Source organism: Manacus candei, unplaced genomic scaffold, assembly GCF_025592945.1.
Source record: "Manacus candei isolate 608988 ecotype Guabito, Panama unplaced genomic scaffold, ASM2559294v1 h1tg000103l, whole genome shotgun sequence".
Classification (NCBI taxonomy): domain Eukaryota; kingdom Metazoa; phylum Chordata; class Aves; order Passeriformes; family Pipridae; genus Manacus; species Manacus candei.
Window position 1 is genome coordinate 520,943 of NW_026138151.1, and position 23,380 is coordinate 544,322.

General features: G+C 39.8%; 1 protein-coding gene across 3 annotated transcripts in view; it reads right to left on the reverse strand.

The window, feature by feature from the left end:
* The window catches only part of RIMBP2 (RIMS binding protein 2), a 130,204-nt gene that overhangs the window by 29,581 nt on the left and 77,243 nt on the right, over nucleotides 1-23,380 (reverse strand). For 2 of the 3 annotated variants that reach the window (XM_051769129.1, XM_051769130.1), the window contains 7 exons: nucleotides 22,015-22,137; nucleotides 17,347-17,451; nucleotides 14,021-14,071; nucleotides 9,297-9,501; nucleotides 3,556-3,707; nucleotides 1,171-1,247; nucleotides 399-508 (listed from right to left, as the gene is read on the reverse strand). In XM_051769129.1, the coding sequence (XP_051625089.1) occupies nucleotides 399-508; nucleotides 1,171-1,247; nucleotides 3,556-3,707; nucleotides 9,297-9,501; nucleotides 14,021-14,071; nucleotides 17,347-17,451; nucleotides 22,015-22,137 (823 nt within the window). Of the gene's footprint in view, nucleotides 1-398; nucleotides 509-1,170; nucleotides 1,248-3,555; nucleotides 3,708-9,296; nucleotides 9,502-12,743; nucleotides 12,765-14,020; nucleotides 14,072-17,346; nucleotides 17,452-22,014; nucleotides 22,138-23,380 lie in introns of all 3 variants that reach the window. The other variant, XM_051769128.1, reaches the window with a different exon arrangement.

The following is a 23,380-nucleotide window of genomic DNA, read 5'->3' on the forward strand; positions in this document are numbered from 1 at the left end:
AAAATCCTTGGAGGAGAACACCTCCTTCATGCCCGTGCCTTGAGAGCGGACAGGACAAGGAAGAAGGATGGAGTGCAAACCCTACATAAACAACATTCACAGCTTGAGAACGTGAAGGGGAACACCAGAACTGCCAGCAAGCTTTCCTGTCAACTTCAATCTTGCCAGCAGGAAAAGCTGACACTATAAAATATCTTATAATTAGCTTTGCCTGCGAGGAGCGGCTTTGCCGGTGCAGAAACTCTGTTAATTAACAGAGCGATGATAAGGGTAATTTTAGCAACTGATTTAGTGGTAGACTAAGAAGGAAAGAATTTGGAGCGTGTTTGACAGACGGACTGATTTCGATCTGCATGAATTAGCATGAATTCACAGACTGGAAAAAGAAAAAAAAATACCTTCATAGAAGCCATCTTCATCCATGTCCCCGTACACGTAAAGGTACTTTCCTGCCGTAAGAGGGAGCTCTGCCTCTGGATTTTCGTTTGGTCCATCGAAAGGGTTGTAACTGCAGGGAGCACAGGAGCAACGCTGATCAGGGGGAGGTGGACAGCTCTAAGGCTTATTTTTTAAAACGAATTAAAAGAAACTCAGTTGTGGGGGGTCTTTTCCAGCCCCCACATTTCATTTGTTTTATATTTTTTATGTGTCTCTTACATAATTTTATTAACTTCCACGAGGACAAGGTAAAAAAAGACAAAAGAGTGAGTTACAGATAAGAAGGAAACTGAGAGACAAAAAGTACTTAAATCCATATCCATCCTGAAAGAAATCGTTAGTCCCTGAAATTTATATCATGACAGGACTTTATATCTGAAATTTTAAAGTGCAAAACAAAAATGCGATGGACTTTTAAATCTTTTCTTGCTTGAGAAGGTAATTTATAATAACAGATTGAGACATCTTCTGTGAAGTAGGAGGTACCAATTTCATGTCATTTAGGCACTGAAGGTTGGAAATACAGTGGTGGGTGAGAGAGACATGTCATGTTCAGCTTCCTCTGAGAGTTAAAGCACGTGGACATGGCACTATTTTGCAGCCAGTAAAGGGGTCTGTTATCCATAACACTGATTCCATGTAATAATTCAGTGTGTGAATAAAGTGAAGGAAAACCTAATGTTGAACATTACAACTGTGTATTATATATGGAATGAGATGGGGGGGGTTTACCTATAACGGGCAATGCAAAGATGGACTTTCCCAGAATATCTCTGCTTTGAGGTATTGGAATTCTGATCATTATCCATCTGTAGGGGAGCAAAAAAAAAAAAAAAAAGGTAATGCTATTTCAAAAAGCTGCATGAACAGTTTTCCTGACAGGTGATATCAATCAGACAGTGAACATGCAACATTGAGAAAAAACAGAAATTAAATTCCAACATGGAACACAACTGGTTAATTTTACTTAGAAGGGCTGACAGCAGTGACTAAGCACTTAAGACAAATATTGAGTTTAGAGCTGGTGCAAGTGTCAGCTTCCAAACAATTTGAAACAATGAGTATCACACAAAATATATCCCCTTGCCAATCCAATCCAATCCACAGCATCAGCATCTGTTGAATCCCACCCTTTCCACTAACAGAAAGAAACATATTTCCTTGGAATTTACCATCATATTTAACTCAAATCTGCAAAGCCACACATTTATTCCATTACAAATCTGGTCTACAAAACCCAGAGATTAAATTGTGGTGCTGAATCAACAGAGACTGTGCCTATTTTAGCTCTGCATCAGGTATCTCACTGCTAAAACAGTAATTCTTTCTGTTATGCTTTGAGCCTAGTAGAGTTTTTAAAGTGAGAGTCAAACTTCCTGCCATTTATTTTACAGAATGCTGTGAGCCATTTCAGAAAAAATGACCAACTCTTTGCCTGTGCTTGAGAGAACTTTAATCAAAATAGAAATGCCAGGTAAACAGTGGGATCAAATAACATGAATTGTCCAAAAATTGATTGCAATTTTACCGTCTAAACAGAGTGAATATTGAACTGCAACTTTCAGCTCTAAACTGGTCCCTGTCAAAAGTACACCAGAAAAACACTGAGTTAATACACTTTTCCTCTGAATTAACTCTCAAGAGGTGGGTTAGCACAGCACACACTATTCTGCCTACACTTGACCCCAGTGAAGAGGACACTAACAGGTATTTTCCCCTGTGTAGAATTTGGGGATGTATGCACATTTCCAAGGATTATCACCCTGCCACCTTTATATGGTGCATAACTCAACCAAGAATGGTTATTCTAGAAGACTTTGGCACCAGTGACAACCAGGGCAGTTGCAAATATACTTTTTGCAGAGTGTCACTTTTTTTTTTTTCCTTATTTATTTCAGACTTCCCAGCGTTATGCTCCATTTTTAGATTTTATTCATACACTCTCCCTTAGGTCTGGATATCTCTGAAAAGGAATGGAGCTTAATTTCTGTGAGCTTGCATAATGTAAGTATGTATCACATAATTACACTCTAGAAGGCACAAAAAGTACAATTCTCCAAAAGAGGGCTTGACATTCTCAGTGAGAGATAACTCAAAAAATAATAGAAAAAGGGAATTAAATTTGACGTGTGCTTTTTCTGTTCCTTGCTGTTAGTTCTGCTTCCCTAAGTCTCCTTGCTAAGCTGCTTTTTCTGCTTTGACTACTTTTTCTGTGGCCTCTTCTAAAAGCAGTGAATGTTTCCACTTTTCAGTAATGCTGCTACACAAATATACACAAATATTTCTTGTGGATAATCCTTAGATATGCCCATGGAATTCCTCCTATACAAGAATCTAATATTTTGTTGAGTGTCCTACACAATACTCAGGCTTGTGATCCATTTAGAAACATTTGTTTCTATCAATTTTCACAGGTTCAATAGCAATGAACTTATATAATATAGAAAGAAAATATGCACAGTTGCAATTTATTTACTCCTGTAAAGATTAAGAAAGGGATTCCAGACTACAAAGTGAGGGGTAAAATCTAAAGATCATTTCCTCATGGGTATTTGCCCATACGAACCAGACCTTTTAGTATTTAATAGAAAATTATGCCCTTCTAAAAAGTTTTCCAAAATTTGTCCCATGCCTATTTTTATTTATAACATTTCTCCTAAATATTAACAAACAACTTTTTATGGCAGCTTTGAAAAGTTCTTCTGAGCCTCCCACTGGATTTCTACCAGAATCCTACCAAAAAGCAGAAAACCTTTCTAAGAAAGGAGGAACAGAACCTTTCAAAAGTACAATTAAATACCAGATGCAACAGCTGGATGGTGGAAGACTTTGGTGACAACAGCCTGCAACTTCCACTTCCATTTTACAGGCTCAGTATCAGTTTAAGAGGGTGCTGGAAAGGCTGGAAAGGCTGGAAAGGCTGTTAGCAGGTGGTGTCTGCCTTGAAAATATCAGTTATGTTCCCACTGATCGTGTTCTCGAGCTGCCTCAGAAAATGAGAACATTCATGTCTTGACTTTTTAAAAGCCAATGGATCAACCCGCATCAGCCCCCTGGGGCAGAGGAGTCTTGGCCCCTGTAACACACATTTTCAGTAAGAAATTTAAAAAGACTCACGTCTGAATCAAATCTGCATCTTGGGGTACCAGATCTTGACTTGGACAGGAATGTAGGTTTGACAGACAGTTGTTCTGGTTTGTCTCCAGATATTTGGAGGGGTCTTATAAACTCTGAGATCACACAGCGACTTCCAGAAGGACTTTCATGAACTGGCAGTGAACAAAACACACACGAGAATAAGGAATTGCTCTCAAGCAGAAATACTGCCAACTAATAAGCAGCAGTGAGTTATTTTCTCCTCCTGTTAAAAATCCTTCTAGAAAAAGACTACAGTAGGTAGAACACAAAAGGCTCTGCCTACTCATTCCCAGTCTCTTGGTAAATCACATAAATCAACCATATATAACAAAACATAATGTAGAAAGTGAAGGTATTTTAACTCAAAAAATTCAAAGTTCAATTTTTCCTTATTGAGAAAAAGTCCACCTTCATTCTGAGCACCTTAATATGTACAGAGAAGTTACCTGACCTGCTGTTTAACATACCCAGCACTAACGAGCTGCTGTTAGAACCTTTATTTCTTTTGGGGACTCTGTAGAACCAAGTCATACATTTGTCTTCTGAGAAAGTGACTGAAATGCTAATGATTTAGCTGGCAGGATGTTCATTTTCAAATGAAGTGGTTTGACTTTTGTCAGGCAGCAAGTGCCAAGAGCACCTGCTTCATACTTCGTGAGAGTTCCTCTTTAACACCAGCACTAAAACACGTAATTTGATCACAGTTCCATCTCTCCAGTTTCTAAAAAAATGGAAGATTTGGGCTATGAGAAAGGAAAAATCTTCAGAAATCCTTTTTGAATATTTTTGTTGTGCTTTTAAAAACAGTTTTAAGAAAATGAAAAGGCAGCGTATACTGCACACTGAATAACCCAAGGAGGCTGATCTCTCTTATCTCCCACTGACTCCAGTGAAAATCAGGCCTAGAGGTGAGGGGAGACAATTAAAAAGAACATCATCCAGGTTGCAAGACAGACTAACAAAGTGTTATATAAAATACTTCTACATTTTTTCCCTTTTACTGTTAGTTTAGTCCCCAGACCACAGGACAGCAGGAGATTGTAAACTGAGCTTAGTTACACCTGCAGCGTGAGCAGAAACTACAGCAAAGCACAGTCCTTGCTGACACATCCAGATATGCAGAGTGCATTCTCCTTTTCATTAACATAATGAGCCTATGCTCTAATTTTCCTGAATATGTGTAGGTTCAGCATTTCCTCTCCTCTTCTGCCAGAAGTCTGGACAGCAATGTTTTGCTACTGAACTGCAGCTTCCCAGACCACGTCACCAGGAATTATCAGTGGAACCTCTTTATTCATACTGCAGAGGAGAATAAGCTCCAAGAATATCATCAGAGGGTTTTTCTGGTGTTCTCATTAGTCCATTATGATTAATTTTCTCTGCATCACTGTAATTTACAGCAGGACAGCTTAAGCCCATTGACAGCAGGGTAATATACAACTCACCACACAAAAGATTAATTACAGCCAGTCCCGCTTACAGCAATCCCCAGGCTGGAAAAGGGCACATTTTTTATTCTTGGAACCTTTCTCACATATATAACAAAAAAGTCATCCCTGTTCAGAAACCTTCAGCCAATTTAGCTCCTTCTGTTTGCTGTTAATGTGCTTGCCATATCAGCCTGTCAGCGCCAAGCCTATAAATAATTGGGCCAACTGTGATTATTCATTCAAAGGAAACTGCTGTTTGGTCTCATACCTCCTGGATTCTTCAGGCTTTGTTTTTAAATTAGTTGCACAACATGGCAAATGTGGAGAAAGATTCTAGGACAATCTAGCCCTTGCTTTGCATACATATAGGATAACTAGGATAGGGACATGCATTATCAGGAACTCCAGGAGTATCAGGATGCTGGAAGATATTGATCTGTCTTATTATTTTTGCTTGTGAGACAGAATACATAGAATTTGCCCTGAATCTTTAACATGTAGAAGAGAAAACTATGTTGTTGTGATTGCATTAGTGGCTGGACACATGTATGCCCACATAGATAACTCACCTCCCATCAGAGTCACTGGAATATCCATCAAGGTATGTGGAAGTGCAGCTTCTGCCCCAAGTCTAGCTCTGCAAAATGGATCTGTCTTCCTAACTGGACTAATTGCTGCCTTCAGTGTCCTCTGTTTCTCCATTTATTTGGCTACTTGTGCAATGGAGCATCTCCCTTGTCAATAAGATCCACACAGGGTGCCATCAGCTCCTGTCTCCTTAGGAAAGTGTGTGTGAAACAACAGAAGCTGATCCTCTAAGGCTCCTTCCATACTGTGGGACTGCTTTTCTCTAGGGCCACAACGTGAGCTATTTCTTAAAGCAGTTTAAAAATTACTGCATTTTCAAGGTCTTCTAATATCTGCAGTAAACTGGAAAGAACTGATTTTCATGTGGGCCTTATCATGCAGCTTTAGCAGTGAGTTCCTGTGTGTTCTGGAGAGGAGCCTTTTTAAAAGGTCATGAGATACTTAGATAATATATGTAAATTCATGTAGATTCTATGTATGTAGAGCCACAGTTGGATTTTAAAAAAAATAAACACAGGCATCATCAAGTAATGCCTTTGCAAAAAAAAAAAAAAAAACAAACAAAAAAAACCACAAACCAAAATTGGGACTCACAGTGCATGAAGCAAATTCCTCCTAAAACCTCCTGAACCTCTGTCATCTCCTGATCATTTCTACAGAGGAGAGCTACTCCTGCAGGTTGTGAATACAGGATACAGACAAAAAAGGCTGCATGATGTCCCTGGGCTTGAGCTACAGACTGTGGAGGAATGAGACCTACAGACTGTTTTAAAGCTTGTTAACTACAAACCAAGCAAAAAAAAACCCAAACGAAACACCTTTCCTTTTATATCTGCCCTCTGGAAAAACCACATTTTAAAATGGAGAGTACAAGAGGTCAGCTCTTAAGAAAATGCAGCAGCATCTAGAAATGTCTCTTTTTTTTCTCTAAATACTAGAAAAGAACCCTATAAAGCCACGGGGTTTTTATCCATAAAGTCTTTGTGAAATCAATATATGCTCAAAATGGCCATTATTTTCCCATGCCTGGCAAATACCTGTTAAAGTCTGAAGAACACCCTTTCAAGAGGAAAGGAAGATCACCAGGCCTAATTGAAATGTTTCAGGAGAATTAAAGCTGCCCATACTTGCATTACAATTAGACTCTCCATTTTATTTATTGCAATTGCTGATTCCATATGGACTACCTAAATTACCCAGAAAGACCATTTAGACGAGCCTCTTGTCTGATGAATAATAAATCTTAAGGTTTCTCTATCTGATTGTGACATTATTATATGCTTAAAGTGAACTTTTAATGCTCTAATCCATTCTGGCTGGGTTTATTTCATTTCTTGATACATTCAAACATCACCAATTAAGGCAAAGCAGCTGGTCATAAACTGATCTCATTTCCGTCATTTGCTTTGCTTTGAAAGCTGTCCCTGTGTTCCCTCTTGTGTTCTTTCTTCCTCACACATAATAAAAATAATTACACTTCTGGTTTGAAGAACTTGCTGTACGTTACCATCATTATTGTGGAAGGGCTGATTTCAGTTATTAGAAATCCTGCCCACTTGCTCAAACATCACTTTATTGTTATCAGTGCATTCATACTGAGAATGAATGTTGTCCAAGGATTTCTGATGTTTATTCACTGGTGCTGCAGGGCCTGAATTCTTAGTCACATAAAAAAATCAAAAGGTTATGGGGAAAGATTTACAGCCTTTAAATGCCTTCAGTACAGACCTGGCTGCATTTGCTGTGCCTTTACTCAAGGATTACATGGAATATTTCTGTTTGGTATGTTTTGAAGGTTTTTAAAAAGGTTTTTCCATTGGTATTTTACTAGTTTGGAGAGTTTGACTGAGTATCTTAAAAAGTTCAGGTGATTTTCATTTGGGGATGGGAACTTGTTTAAATCAATTGCAGTGATACAGGCTGGACCTTCCCCAGGTGCCTGAAGGACATTTCAATACCTAACTACCTTTTCTTTAAAATTAATTTGAACTAATTTGAAAATCCTGTCCTTAGAAGACATGAAGAGCTAATGCTGCTGGTATTAAGGAAATTTCTACTAAATTCTTATGGCTATCAGGTAATGCCTCCAGAATTCTCCATTTACTGCACTTTGACATCCAGTTAAGTAAAACCTGCAGCTCCAGAAAAGCCTATGAATTAACATGCACCACAGTGGGCAAGACTGCCAACAGCTCCAATTTTGTGCTCAAGAACCCAAGGCACACAAAATACAGAGTTACTGAACTGAAATGAAAGAAGGATGTCACCTTGCTTCCCTTTGACTTGGTTTCACATTGGGTTTAGCACCCTTCACTGAAAATCACTGCTCGTCTGCAGCAGCAGGGAAATGATTTGTGATTCCTGGGACCTGTTGCTCAGGGTTTTTCTAGAAGCTTAGGGAGAAAAGTCGAGACTATTCCATATTTCCAGTTCCTTTTCACACTTATTTTAAAACAACCTTTGGTGAATTTGCAAGTGAAGGGAATTAACTGACAGCTGTTTTTTTGCAGAACAAGTGAAGTGATTCTTCACTGAGCTGGTGAGGACACTCCTCAGCCTCGAGAATAACATCCTGATAATACACAATCCAACGGTGATTTACATGGAAGTGATTTCCAAGTGTGCTCAGGTAACCCCTTGCCTTGACCTTTGCAATTTTCATATGAATAATGGATGGTTTACAAGGCTCTGTACTTAGGAGAGCCGTTGCCTCTGGCAACAGGAGACAACCCAGTGAAAGTTCAACACAGATCTTGGATAACCACACACTGTGGACTGTCCTGGGCACTCTAAGTGTAAGAACAACAATACACATGTAAATCAATTTTTCTTGTTTTTCAAACTTTACATTCTCCACTTGTTTTCAAACTCAAATCAATAATATTTTTGTCGAGGCTCTTCTGTTTCTAGAACAACTGGGAGTTACATCTTTAAATACTATTTGAAACACAGTTAAAAATTTAAACGTACCTTTGCACAGTTTAGCAAGCAACTGTAGATATTATCCTCACCCAGTTCTGTTAAAATATATCCCCAGGAAACTCATTTTCAGCCGAAATCACTTTATACAAGAATCTGTGTTTTGTAGACAGTGTTTGCTTCAATTTTAATTTTTTTAATGTTTTACTTTCAATTTTTTTGTGGAGAAGTGCATCATTTCTGCTGAACAAATGAAATTAAGCCAAAACCACTTTGGTGTCTGTCAAAATACTTCGTTCAGTTCCTCTATTTTCTACCCATCTCTATTTACACTTCTCTTCTATGTAATGGCCAGTACAGTGTGTGTGTGTCTCTGTGCTTGCTTTCCCAATGAACTGCTACTTCAACAAGATAGCAGACCTACCTCTGTGTCCCTGAAACAGGGAAGGTTTCACAACAAAGCCTGTACATGCAGACAGTCCTTCTTCTTACAATGGAAGTATATTTTTACATAAGAAACACACAATTTAACACTGAACTGGTCTCTTATCACTACACCCAACAACAGTTAGAGAGAATTGTGCTCCCAGCTGTGCCCAAATAAAACTGGAATGAGCTCAGTGAAGGCTTAAGAGATACTTTGAAATTTAAACAAGTCACAAAACGGGAACAGGAGTGGATTCCACCCTCCATTTGTACAGCAAACTGTGTTTACATCACAGAGTTGCACTGGAAAACCTACAGGGCAGAACCGACACCCACAAACAAAAGGCTGGTCCTTACCTTTGCCTATAGAAGTGGCTATTCCATTCATTAACTGGGATAGAGATTTACCAGGAGAACCAGAGATATCTGAGGGTGCCAACGTGTTGCTGCTCAGGAGGTCAATCTTCCCTGCCTGCTGCCGAAACTTCTCCAGCTCTCTGGACAGGAGGTTAAATTGCTCGCTCTGCGTCCGGCATTTCTCCTCCAGCTCCCGCACCTTGGCCTGCACAACCAGGACACAACGCTGGGATCAGAGCTCTGACTCCATCAGATTTTTCTGAAGGACCAGGAAGCCAGGAGAGGCAAACTATTTGGGGTAAACAGGCCCACGATCTCCCTGTGATTCTCAGCCTGGTGGGAACCCTGGAATACTGAGGTGATTTCTCCTTTCGTCCTCAGTTTCCAAAGGGGAAATTCCTCATCTTATATTTTGGCAGTGCTCAAAAAACCACTGTCAAGAACACCTGCAAAGAGGTCCTACAGCTTTGTGACTTCTACACACATCTGAATGTCAGTTTTGTGGTGTGCTCTTCCAACTTTTTCTAAAACTCAGGTATTTTTCTGAGATTTGCCCATCCTCTGCTATTATGTATAAACCTCCTAAATGGCTGGATTAACATTTATGTGTTAAAACCCAACAAGAACAAAAAAAAACCCACAGTGGCTCATGCAGAATTTAGGCCCAGGTACTGGCTGAATTCCCTTCCAAAACCAATGCTCCTCTCTTTAAAGCCAAACCACACAAAGTACTCCAGACTCCAGCAAGAGGAGGTTGGTTGAAAGGCTGTGAGAAGCACCAAAATGTCATTGCTGGCAAACATTTTCATTTTAATTTTGAGGCATCAGGCTTTAACAAAAGAGAACTTAAAAAAGAACATAAAACAAAAGAGAACTTCTGTGCTGACCTGGGAAATTTGCCTACATACAGCTTATGAATTCCTGGTATGAGAAAATGGATAAGGTGATGTGAAGAAAGATTCCCTGACTGAAAGAAATGACAAAGGGCCTGGGAATTCAGGATTTTTTTCTACCACTTTTACTCAGAACATATGAAGAGTAGTAAAGACACTAGAGCATGAAAAAGCCTTTTATCCACATTCTGCACATTCATTGTACCAGCTAAATTAAGGATATAATAATGTTTTCAGTACAATGAATTTAAATTTCAATCTGCATTTTATTCAATCTGCACAGAAGACAAAACCCACAAATCTGGAGTACCCAGAGAGTTAGGAAAGAACATATTAACACCTCTTGCAAAGAATGAAGAATCAGAGAAGCTCCTGAGAGTTTTCCTTTGTGAGGTTTGATTTTCACATAGGGGCAACCAGTTGGCCTGTGCTCTGGAAATGTGGCAGAGGGAAGGCCACTGGAGACCCAGGGAGAACCCAGGTCTATGTGCTGTGACCCAAAGCAGCAGAAGTAGCTCAGCAGAGGCACTAATGGGCTCCTTGTATGAAAAGGTGATGTATTGTATCCTGGACTGGTGCTTTGTGATGAATAAATATCACTTTCCTTCATTAAAACTCCCTTTTATAGTATATGCCTCGTTAAACAACTGTTGTAACAAAGGAATCAATTAAATTCATTCAACTGAACTAAGAGTTTGGGTTTTCTCAAAGACAAAACATGTCTTTGTTCATGTAAGAAAAACTGCACATTTTACATATCAAGAAAACATATATTACATACCACCTCTAAAAGGATCCTAGCTCAGCTAAAGACAAGGAAAACACTTATAGCACCCAGAAGAACCCAGAAATCCAAATTTTCTACTACAGAAGGTGGTACTGTTTCTTCCTTTTCTCGTAAAAAATACTTTTTTAAAGCCGGAGTGAATTTCAAAGATAAAATTTCTCTGTGTTCATAACACCAATTAATTTATTTCTGCTAAAGATGTCTCAGGGTATCCATCTGATCTGTTATAAAACAAAACCCTGTAAGAATCAGAGACATTGTGGGAGTTTTACACAAACATTAAATGCTTGGGGTTTTTTTTAGTTTTTCATCCCTTTGCTGTGGTTTTGAGGGACTGAAATGTGAGCCTTTGCTGCTTGTTAATTTGCTGCAAGAATATGACATCTATGTACGATTTTAAAAGGACATTAAGCAAACAAAGAAGTAAACTGGTCTGAGTTTTTGGTCCCCCCTTTTAAGGATGAGCTATTTGACCCTCTAAGAATATACACTGACTTTTCTACATGCAGTTTTGGAAACTCTAGCATAAAATGAAAAATAAAAACATCACAATCCAAATCTCATCAAGATGCTAAGCCCGTCTTAAAAATGTTTTTGAAGAAACAGTAATGTATTATTATCTATTAATTTTAGAAGTATATGCATCTCAGTATATGCCGCCTTTGTCTTTTCTTCTGAATATGTGGAAATTTCAAGTTGTTCTGTCATGACAGTGGGAAGCCTGGAAGAGAAATGCTTTTACTGCTTAAGGTTGTGAGTTAGAAGTGAGCACAAAGCTGGTACTATATAAAGAAAAAAGGGCCCTAAGATCCTCAGTGCAGCTACCAGGAAGCATTCCCTGTGCTCATCCTCGTTTCTTGGCTTCAGGCACGTGCTTGGTTTGCTGTCAGCCAGCCAGACTCACCTCGCTGGAGAAAACCTACACATCCATGGACGTCAGTGCGGAGCGGGGCGTGTGCTCACAGCCATAAAATCTGGGTTTTTATGCTCTGTCGTGCTTCCTCCTGCCCTGATAACGATGGCACAGAGGTGCCAAGTCTACCAGACCTCCCTAAAAGTGGCTCTGCCTACAGCAGTGGTTGTATGAAGAGACATTCCCCGCTGCAGACAGATTGAATGTCTGTCACTTGGCACCCGCCAAGTTTCTCATACAACCCATGGTGCTGCTTCTAAAGTTCAAATGGCTTCTAAAACAGAAAATGAAGCAGAGACTTCATCCATTACAAGACAGATACTGTTCACACGAGACAGGGAAGATGATGAGCAACTTTCCAAGTGGACAGGTTTGAATTCAGACTGGTAATTAACTCACATGTTCTGCTGGGGAGATATAGTTTAGCTGTTCTTGGCAGCAGTAGCTTTCACTGGGTGGTTCAAATCAACCTCAGGTGAAAATACCACATAAAATAGTCTCTGTATTAACAGCGAAACAATCTGAATTCAGACAAAATCCACACAGTCAGAAAGTTTACAGTGGTGAATAAACTACCAAACCATTCCTAATGGGCATGCTCTTAAGAAATTTGACTTCCAAAATCAGGATCTGAGTTCTCATCAAATCATGCCAAGATTAATTTCTCGTGGAATAAAAGTCTAATTTTGATGATTTGGTGTTTGGCCAAAAAAAAATAAAAATGCAAAGCATGCTTGCATAACAATGGTTCTGGCACGCATCCCATGCAAGTTTAGGTAGGGCTATCGTACTCATTTTAGAGGGAAAGGTGCAGGACTCAGGACAGGGAAAGGAGAATTTATGCCCTAAAATACCTGCATGCTGTCCAAGGTGTTCTGGATGAAGTGCAAAGCAATAAATCCCAAACAAGACACAGTAAACAAAGAGATGTGAAATAACCAAAGAAATAAAAACAGTTTTGAATACTTTTGTTTTGTTTTTACATTTCAAAGCGAAGTATATTAGAACAGTTCCACGTGTAAAGACATGCATTAACACAAACCACGCTACAGAACGCTTCAGAAATCAATATTGCTGCTGATCTCAAACTGCAAAAGGCACATTAAATAAAATGCTAAAACAATAATGCACTTGTGGCAATAAAAAGCAAAAGCTTTGGCAACCTTGGTGGGGTTGTGCAGATCGCAGGTTGCAGACAAATCAGCTACACAGGAATTGTGCTCAGCTTGAGGGGGGTAAATAATCTCTTGCCTGCCTTGTTTTTAATTATGCTTTCCTGCATTATATACTTTCCACCAGGCATTAAATAATAATTTAATCTTGTGTTCTGAAAGCTAAAACAAACTTAATATATATGGTGAATACGAAAGGCTATGAGCAAAACACGTGCTGTGGGAATATTGATTTTTATGAACGAATTCTTTAATTATTTTTTCTTTACAGTTGATCGATGCACCTGAAAAAACACCTTTCACCAAGATATGACCAGCAAGTGGACACACAGAAATACTGTGGGAAGCTAAACAGACTAGAAATCAGCTTTTGCTAAAAACAGATTTTTAGATGAAATATTGGCAATGCCCTTGCTACGATCAATCCATGGTATTGCCTGTTCTTTAGGATACATTAACCCTCAAAAAACATTTAATGCCTTTTCTTTTCATCAGGCAGAAAAATGAAGTGTTCTCTCTCTACCACACCCTTTTAAGGTTATTTGAAGCATCTAAATTCTTTCATTAGGTTTAAACTTTTTAGTTTTTTAACATGTTGCCTTATGTTTATTAGCCAGTATTTAATTAGGAACATTAGATAACAGATTGGTATTTGCAGCTATATTTCCAGCCTAATAAATAATATTTCTCGTAATTAATCACTTTCTATTTTAATAGTATTTTACAAAAAAAAAAGGTCCCAAATGAGAAACTGAGGTACACAAATCACTTCCAACAGCTCAGCTTAATGCACTCCTAACTGAATTATAAACCTTAGAGGATGAAATTATAATAGAAGATTAAAAAAAAAAAATCTATCTGCCTACACATTCCTTGGAACTTTCAGAAGTGATGATACTGTAAAGTTATCACATTCAGAAGGGAACCTGAATAGGTAAAGGTAACACAGAGTATCTTACCTCTAGCAACTGAACTGCTCCCTCATGTTCCTTCTTAGCTTCAACCTGAGCCTTGTGTTTATGGAAAAGGAAAAAAGAAAAAGGAAAAAAAAAGAGAAAAAAAGGAGGAAAAGGGAAAATCATTAGTCATGCCACATATAATATGCTCTAAGCACATAAAGTAGCATACTGTATACACAAATCCAGAGCCAATTACAGTCTGGAAGGGTGGCTCTGCCAGTATTACTCCAGCACTTGGGCTCCAAGCCTCTGAAATAACTGCTTATTTTTAGGAGATCGAATCTCAGGGAAGCTTAATAGCATTGGTATTTTGCTGGGCCAACACAAGCAGGCTCAACACACTGCAAGATCACATCTCTGAAACCCTCCAAATTAAAGCTGAAGTGGAGTTTGATACTGAGGAGGTTCATAGTGTAGAAACTTCCCATATCAGGCAGGAGAAAGCGACACAAAAATTAAGCTCATTCTTTTAATGAAGCATCAGTATTTATCATTGAAAAAAATAGCTCACAAAACACCTCAAGGCAAGCACAAGTCAGGCTCTCTGAAAACAGCAGTGCAACATTTAGGGTCCAATCAATTGGGTCAAAGACGAAAAGAGAGAATAAATAAGAGCAGAAAAGTGTTTTATATAGCTCAGAAATTCACTTATCAAATCACAGTAGGGAAAAGCCTAAACCTTAAAACCAAAAAACAGCAGTAAGTAACTTTGGGTTACCTTCCCTTTATTTCCATTTAAGGTTTCAGTATCTCCTTCATTGAAGCTTGCCCAAGATAAGCACAGATTTTGTTAACCATTGTATCATTCTGCACATTCCTCACCAGAGAAAAGTCTTAAAACCCTCCTGTTTGTCAGAGAACAGCACCCCACATACTCTCCAATCTAATGGTCCAGAGAGTCCCATGATGGACACAGATAACAGCAATTTTAACTTCATTCCCCTCACCTCTAAGGGCCACTCTACTCCTTTATTGGTTTCAGTGGAAGCTGGGTCAGGCCATAAAGTCACAACCAGAACATTCACCCAAACTATCCTTCACTGTCATGCAGGATAATAAAGCCTCCTTCAATCCTGCCAGCACAGTCATATTTCTTCCTGGACTACAGTAATAAGTCTTAGTGCTAGCACTCGATAAATATTGGCTCCACGAGTATCAGCAAACATGTGATAACAGGTAATAGAAAGCCTTGAGTCATCCATCAGTACAAGTTTAATAAAATCTACCCAGCATATGAGTTCTGGATAAATGATTAGAAAACCTGCATCAATAGCTATCTCTCTTTCACATCCAACTGCCTCGTGTATTAAGGTTTTCTCAAAAGAAAAAGACCATCTGATTCCCCATCAGCACAAAATCGTGGTGAACAATATCGTGCTCTTACTTTCAGGCTGAAAAATCTGAGCTGAAAAGCCTGTATTTATATTAAAAAAGACAATGAATCTTTATTTATATTCAAAATGGGGCTGTACCAGCAACTTGCTTTGCTTTGAAGTGCCCATTTTGGGGGCTCCTCAGAGCCTTTACAACAGTAAGAAGATGTGCTGTGAAATGCCATCCAGTTATTGCCCAGAGTTACTACTATCATTTCACAAGACTTTCTCACATAATTATGTGACTCCAATAAAAAAGAAGGGAAGAAATAATTTAACCCACACACGTACCAGGTACGTTGGGAGATCTTGTTCCTTCAGGTCCACTGAACAAGAGTTTAAGTGCTGGCTGCAGATGCTGAGCCAGTTGCACTGAGCAAAATACCAAATATAATATAACCTCCTTTGTGCTTGACATCTGTCAAGCTGCAGCTTAGCAAAAGTGACTGGAGAAAAGACCAGCACAGAGATTTGCCTCCTGTGGCCAAACCAAACATGTTTTTGGTAGATGAATGTAACAAAAATTAGCAAGAAACGCTGTACCTTCCTTTGATTTCTTTGCTTTGCCAGGGCTTAAATTTCAAGTCCAAAATTTATGAGGAAGTTCTAATAATAACAGCTGAATATAACTAGAAATGGCATTTTGAAATGTGCCTAAGTACATTAGTTGAGAAAGACTAAAAGAAAATTAACAGAAAGATTTCATTTGGTCAACTGCAGCTTTCTATTTCAAGCAAACTCCATTAGAAATATCTTTTATTCTACTGAGAATGTCACCCCCTGCCAATTCTCTATCAAATTATCATTAGCACTATTATTTCTGTGTTTTAATCTAGTCCAGCAATTGGAAAAATCAACATTAGCACTGAGACAATTGCAGCTTTAAGTGACTTTGGTATGATTGAAATTCAATATCATGTATTTTGTATTATAATGAATACTGAGAAATTGCAGCATGGAAAAAAAAAGGTCTTAAAGTGATTTGTGAATTAGAGAATGACCTTGGAAATGAGGTACTTAAAAACTGTTTAGTTTATTGTGGTGGACTGCCCCTGGCTGGACACCAGGTGCCCACTGAAGCTGCTCCATCACTCCCCTCCTCAGTTGGGCAGGGGAGAGAAAACACAGCAAAAGTGTCATGGGAGGACAGGGAGAGATCCCTCAGGAATCACTGTCATGGGCAAAAGAGGTTCAGGGAAATTAGTTTAGTTTATTAGCAATCAAATCAGAGTAGGATAATGAGAAATGAAATCAAATCTTAAAAACACCTTCCTGGAGCTGGCTGGAATTGGATCTGCTGGACATGGGGGAAGCTTCTGGCATCTTCTCATATATATCTTCTCTCTTGGCTCATAGAAGCATCTCCTGTAGCCACCCCACTAACCAAGGCCTTGTCACACCAATACATTTATGAAAAAGAAGATGAACTATGATTGAGATGACTCATTAATCTAATTTAATGGAGAAAGGTAGCAAGAATTCCATATCTGGAAGAGAAAGTCAAAGAAATCCTGACAAAACATTGATATGTTAACTCTTCCAGCCAACAGGAAATGGTAGAGACCTCATATTTTGATTATCATGAAATAAAGACCAGATTCCTTCTTGAAATTTAAGAAATGCACAAATATTCCTGAGGTAAGCATAGAAGGAAGCAATTGAAATACAAAGGAAATATATATGATTGTGTCAGTTTTATCCCTATTGAGAAAGAGGACTTAGATATACTGGAGTCAGGTTAACCTTCACTGGCATAAACATTCCTAAACCAACGGGCACAGACAACACCCACTTGTTGCTGCTGCAGCAGCGATCACACAGAACAATCCAGAGCAGGATCCAGTTTGGCAGCTGGGGTTCAAGTTCTTCAGACCAGCAGCTCCACGCTGTTCACTCTGCCACTGCAGCCTGGGATTTCCCCTGGCTTTCCCTGCTTTCCCTGGCTCCCCTTACCTTCTGCAGGAGCTCGATTTCCTGCTGTTTGGCGTTGAGGACAGCCAAGGCTTGCTCATGCTCCAACTCCAGCTGTTGCCGCCGTTCAGCAGCCTCTCGCATATGCTGTTTCAAGGGAACAGGGAAAACTATCAGGACACTTTAACCCGTTCCACCTGCAGCCAAACATAGAATCATAGAATCATAGAATCACAGAATCAGCTGGGTTGGAAGGGACCTCCGAGATCATCCAGTCCAACCCTTGATGCAACCCCGCTGTGGTTCCCAGCCCATGGCACTGATGCCACATCCAGTCTCTTCTTAAAAACCTGCAGGGATGGAGAATCCCCCACTTCCCTGGGCAGCCCATTCCAATGGCTGAGCACCCTCTCTGCAAAGAAATTCTTCCTAATATCCAACCTAAACCTCCCCTGGCACAGCTCAAGACCGAGCCCTCTTGTCTTATTGATCATTTCCTGGGAAAAGAGACCAACCCCCCCCTGGCTCCCCCCTCCTGTCAGGGAGTTGTAGAGAGTGAGGAGGTCTCCCCTGAGCCTCCTCTTCTCCAGGCTGAACAGCCCCAGCTCCCTCAGCCTCTCCTCATAGGACTCCAGTCCCTTCCCCAGCCTTGTTGCTCTACTCTGGACCTGCTCCAGCCCCTCCATGTCGTTCCTGAACTGAGGGGCCCAGAACTGGACACAGCACTCCAGGGGTGGCCTCACCAGTGCTGAGTCCAGGGGCAGAATCACTTCCTTGGACCTGTTGGCCACACTGTTCCTGATCCAGGCCAGGATCCATTGGCCTTCTTGGCCACCTGGGCACACTCTGGCTCATGTTCAGCTTCCTGTCAATCCACACTCCCAGGTCCCTTCCTGCCTGGCTGCTCTCCAGCCACTCTGTCCCAGCCTGTAGCGCTGCAGGGGGTTGTTGTGGCCAAAGTGCAGGACCCGGCCCGTGGCCTGGTGGAACCTCATCCCGTTGGAATCAGCCCAACTCTCCAACCTATCCAGGTCCCTCTGCAGAGCCCTCCTGCCTTCCAGCTGCCATCCCCAGGGATGCAGATGTTCCATCTCAGCATAAAAACTCCCTGGGATAACCGACAGGAGAGCAGGAAACCGGACAGGGTTTTAATTCTGTCGGTACTTAGAGGTGTGTTGCCAAAGCTGAACTTGGGCATGTTGACAGCAATCTCTTTTAGGATGTGCCACTGTGACATTGCCAGCACAGTGGTCTGGGTGCTGCACAAGTGAACAGGACCCATTTCACCCACCAGGCACATGTTTTTATGTGGCATTGTGCTAAAAAGTCAAAGTGTGGAAAAAAAATCACCTTGACAATTCCCTAAATGCCTCTTTATCTAGGATATGCTTTTGTCATTTGTTTTGCAAATGATGACCCAAAAGAAAGAGCTTACCTTTGCTGATTTCTGCCTATTATCTACAGCTAATTAGAGGGAACAAAACTAACACTGGTGGATTTGGACAAAAGGGACCATACAGTACTCATAAACAACTTTTAAAGTACATTTGCTGCTAATGATTCAAAGCAATATGAGAAAGGTTCTTGGGAAGAGCACAAGCTGAACAATGTCAAGATACCCTTTGCAGATAGAAATCTTTTTCATTACAGGTTAATATTATTCTCCCAACATCACTGTCACTTTCAAACACGCTCTTAATAAATGGGAGTTAAGAAAGATCTCTTTCTAGATTCTGATCTCTTCTCTGGTGAGACTGGTATTGAAGATTTTTATTTTCCAAATAACATATTATTCCCATATTACTCTCAGAGCAGAGGCACAATGTCTTATCTGTAGCACCATGAATTATTGCACACCAACCTATTAGAAATCAGCACTTGGAAACACAAATGCACTGCTAAAATTGACAAGAACAGCCCCAAAGATCTCCTATTGTGTACAAAAGAAAATTTTATCCAGCATATTTCGAACCTTTCATGAGCTGTTATCATCTGCTACATGTTACTCACAACAAAGAGGGACAGCCCAGGGGGGCTGATGTCTCTCAGTCTGGATATGTTTGCAAAGGAAGCAGAAATGTCTCCAAAGCTCCATTTGGCCTCTACTTGGGATTTATTTATTTTTATTTGATTAAAAACAACAACAACTATGACCCTCAACTATAGCTCGTTTTCTAGGAGCTTTGTGAGGATTCAATATTTCGACTGTATACATTTCTGAACTGTGCATACTATACAGAAGTTAAATGGATCTGTTCCTGGGTAATATCTATTATCAATATTTTATAATGACCAAAAATAATGGCTCTGATTCTCATTTTATCTGAATGAACATAACCTATTTTGCTAACTGGTCTTACTCATGATTTAAATTAGCATGAAGCTACATTTATTGAGCTCAGCAGCTTCCATCATGTCTTATGCAAAACTTGACACTGATGGAGCATCAGCACATTTCTTAAATTCAAGAAATGGTGAGGCAATCAAGTCATTCTCACACCTCTAATTAAAACCTTTAATTATCATAAAAAAGGTCTCACTTCACTCTCTCAAGATTCAGTACCAGATTTGGTACAGCATATTTTGATACTGTTAAGTTCTTGCTACTTCTACAAAAGCTATTAGTCCTTTGCAAAAATCAATAAATAATTAATACTGGGACCATACAGTGAATCTATAAAATGCAATAAAGAAACAGATTGTTAGCCATGATCTGTGATTCCCCACAGCTTTTAATTTCTCCACTTCCTAAAATACGCATTTAATGATCTGGAGTTCACAGATTTTAAGGTCAGAAAAGACCATTTGGTCACCTGTGTTAACCTAGAAGTATCTCTCAGTCATTTTAGTATTGTCACTATCTACTTAGTATTTAAAGCAGCAAGGATCTCTTCACCCCAGCATCTGTCCCTCCCCTGGCACAGAAAAAAAATCTCCCTCAAACCAGAAGCAACTCCTCTCCTCACACACTGGTGTCAAATTGGTTCTCCCTGCAGATCTGTTTTGTGCTTCCTCCCTGCACATCAGCTGCTGACACTTCTTCTTCCAAGCCCCAGGTTTGGGCAGTGGAGCAGGACTGCAGAGAGCACCAGAAGGGCAGCAGGGAGAAAGCTCTGAGCTGCTGAACTCTTTCTGCATCTTCCTGCAGGCCTGGCTTGCACAATGATCAAACTGCCAAGGTTTGGGTGGGTGGTGGCCATCACCTGTCTGTGCTGTCACTGCCCTTAATGTAAGGCAGGTCAGAACTTTCCAGTGTGTAAATCTGCACTTCCCTTTTGCACCTTCTAATAATGCTACTCTAACATCAGAAGGCAAATCCACATTTAAAAGAGCACAGAAAAAATACAGTAGGGACTTCCTATTTCAACACAGTTGTCAAACAAGGCTCTGCCCTCCCAAGGAAGTGTGAAGAAGGAACCTCTCTGGTGTATCTTTCAGATCAAAGGCAAGAACCCTGCAGCACAGGGACACCGTGCATTTATCAGTTTTATTTCAAACTACAGAGCCAGACAGCTGTATGGTATAAACTGTTTCTGAAATAGCACTTAAGGGACCTGCTTAAACACTTCTTGTTTTTCCTGCTTCCTCCAGGGCAGCAGGGGGATTTGACAATGAATAGCCCATCCTGGCTCCAGCTGCTGCAGTGTGTCCCTGCAGCTGCAAAGACAACAAAGGACTCCATTCTTTTCCTACAGAAGTGACTTTGCAGTTCTGAAACATGCAACTGGTTGATGCAAGAACAAAACTCCGACGGCTTTCAAGTCTTGTTTACCAAACAGAGCTCACACATGGGGCTGAATGGGGAGCAAATTTAATTCTCACCCAACGAGTCTTATCAAAAGACTTCTCATCTGCACTGGCAGATGGGTATGAGCACCATTGCAGTGGGATGAATGGGAAAAGCTGGCTGCACACATCAGAAAATCAGACTCCTCCATGTGAGAGGCAATTTTCAGAAGTTGGCTAAATCAGCAGTTCTCCATCTTTTCTGCTTTGTTGATGCATCCTGAGTTTCTCAAAAGAGAAACTGAATTTCTTTTCAGACAGGGAAACTAAGCTAAACATTCCTCAAAACTTTTTTTTCCAATGGCTGGAAAGCTGCAACCTGTGTTTTCAAACCAGTAATTTCCCAAACATACAAGGACATACATGAAATACACAATTAACTGCGTCTGCTTGGGCAAGATTTAGTGCTAAAAAGGAGCTGTAGGGTTTCAGATCTGTTCAAGTTAAAGGGAGAAAAGTACTGAACATGGAAAACTGGGATCTCTTATCCAGTAGAAAACTTTTGCTTCAGTGAAGGAAAATTTTTGAAGAAGTTCTTAAGATTTACAGAATGTAAAGGCCACAATAATGTTTTGTAGCCAGACTGGCAGACACAGCTCTCTCTAAAGTAAAATATCTTGGCAGTTGTTCATATTCTCATCCTCTTTTTCACATTTTGACTGAAATCACTGCATAGTGAAAACCTACATCCAACTACTTGCAAAGTATCAGATAAAGGCTTCTAAAGATGTCTCTCCTCTGATAGTTTGAGATCCCTTGTCAGTACTTGGTCTACTGCATTCCATACATGTTATCATAACTAGCAGGGGCATTCAGTCCCTGAGTTATGTGTCTTATGTTTCTGTGGCTTCCGAAAAAAGCATCAGGAATAATAAACAAGAAATAGAAGTACTGGGCTGTTGGACTTGATGCCATCTCACGTACCTTTAGGACCTGCTCTAAGTTCTCCAGCTTGGCTTGGAGCTGGTGTTTTCCCTTTACAGCCAAATCTCGTTCTTTGGTCACTCTGAGAAGGGTTTCTCGAAGATGGTCATAGTCTGATTTTACCTAGGAAAAAAATTAAATGTGATTACTGCCCAAAAACCTAATAAATGAAGGGAAAACTCTGTCTGACACAAATATTTCTCCATGTTAAAATGAAGAAAGGAAAAAAGAGTTCAAAGAGAATAGGAAAGAAGCACAAAAAACCCAAAAGGGAATGTTCATATACATGTATGCATGGAACATTTTCTTTCAACAGGGACTACAATCTGGCAACCAAAGTGTACTTATGCATAAGTCATGTAAATTTAAATAAATATACTACACAAGGCCCAAAATGAATGACAATCAAAACATTTCTACATTCTCTGGATCTCAAAGGCATCAGAGATGGGTGTGCTATAAAAAGAGACAGAGATCTAACACATATATATAAATATAACTCACATGTACCTTTTTTTTTGGACTCTTTTTTAGTGTGAACTGATTTCAGAATAAACTCAAATATACATGATCAGCCTGTGTTAACACTTGAAACCAATATCTCTACAATTCAAAAACAGGTGTTCTTCTGCAACAAACCCACTGTTCTCCCTTAAAATATTTCCATACCGAAGGTATGGAAAGGATCAGATACTCATAAAGTAGGATTTGTTTTATGATTTAAATTACTTGGTGCTATCCTAACCATTTCAGTGTGATCCAGCCTTTTTATACAGGATTTTGTGAATCATCAGTGATGGTGACCACTTCATAAACACACACAGGAAACAAGAAAATATATTGAATTACTTTATCCTGCCAGGGAAAAGTTCTCTCTTTAAATCAGCTGAAAATTTGATTTCTTATCTCTGATCATTTTATGACTTTGAGACATGCATTGATGTATAACAACAGGATTCTTACAGCCTGTGTTTTATCAGAAATTGCAATTTTTACATTCAGGCTGAAAACCCAGCAGAAACAAACACCTGGGTAAAAAAAAACACCTTATATTCCTGTACTATTTCCACTTCCCTGCAATGCTGATAGAAGGTAAGAAAGCAAAAGACAGAGCACTAATATTTTCAGTGAGCAGCGTTGCCAGAGTCATCTGTTCTCCTTTGTTACTGCAACACTGCACTGAAGCAGAAACAAGTCTGGCAGAGTCACTGGCCAAGGAAAGGCAAACCAGCACAATGGGTTGGCTCAGGCTCTCACCTAAACTCCAGTTTAGGAAGTGACAAGTTCCTCTGAATTTTATTATTTTTTTTCAGTCTAATCACTGTAATTTTTTAATTATTATTATTTTTAAGGAACGAGTGGCATT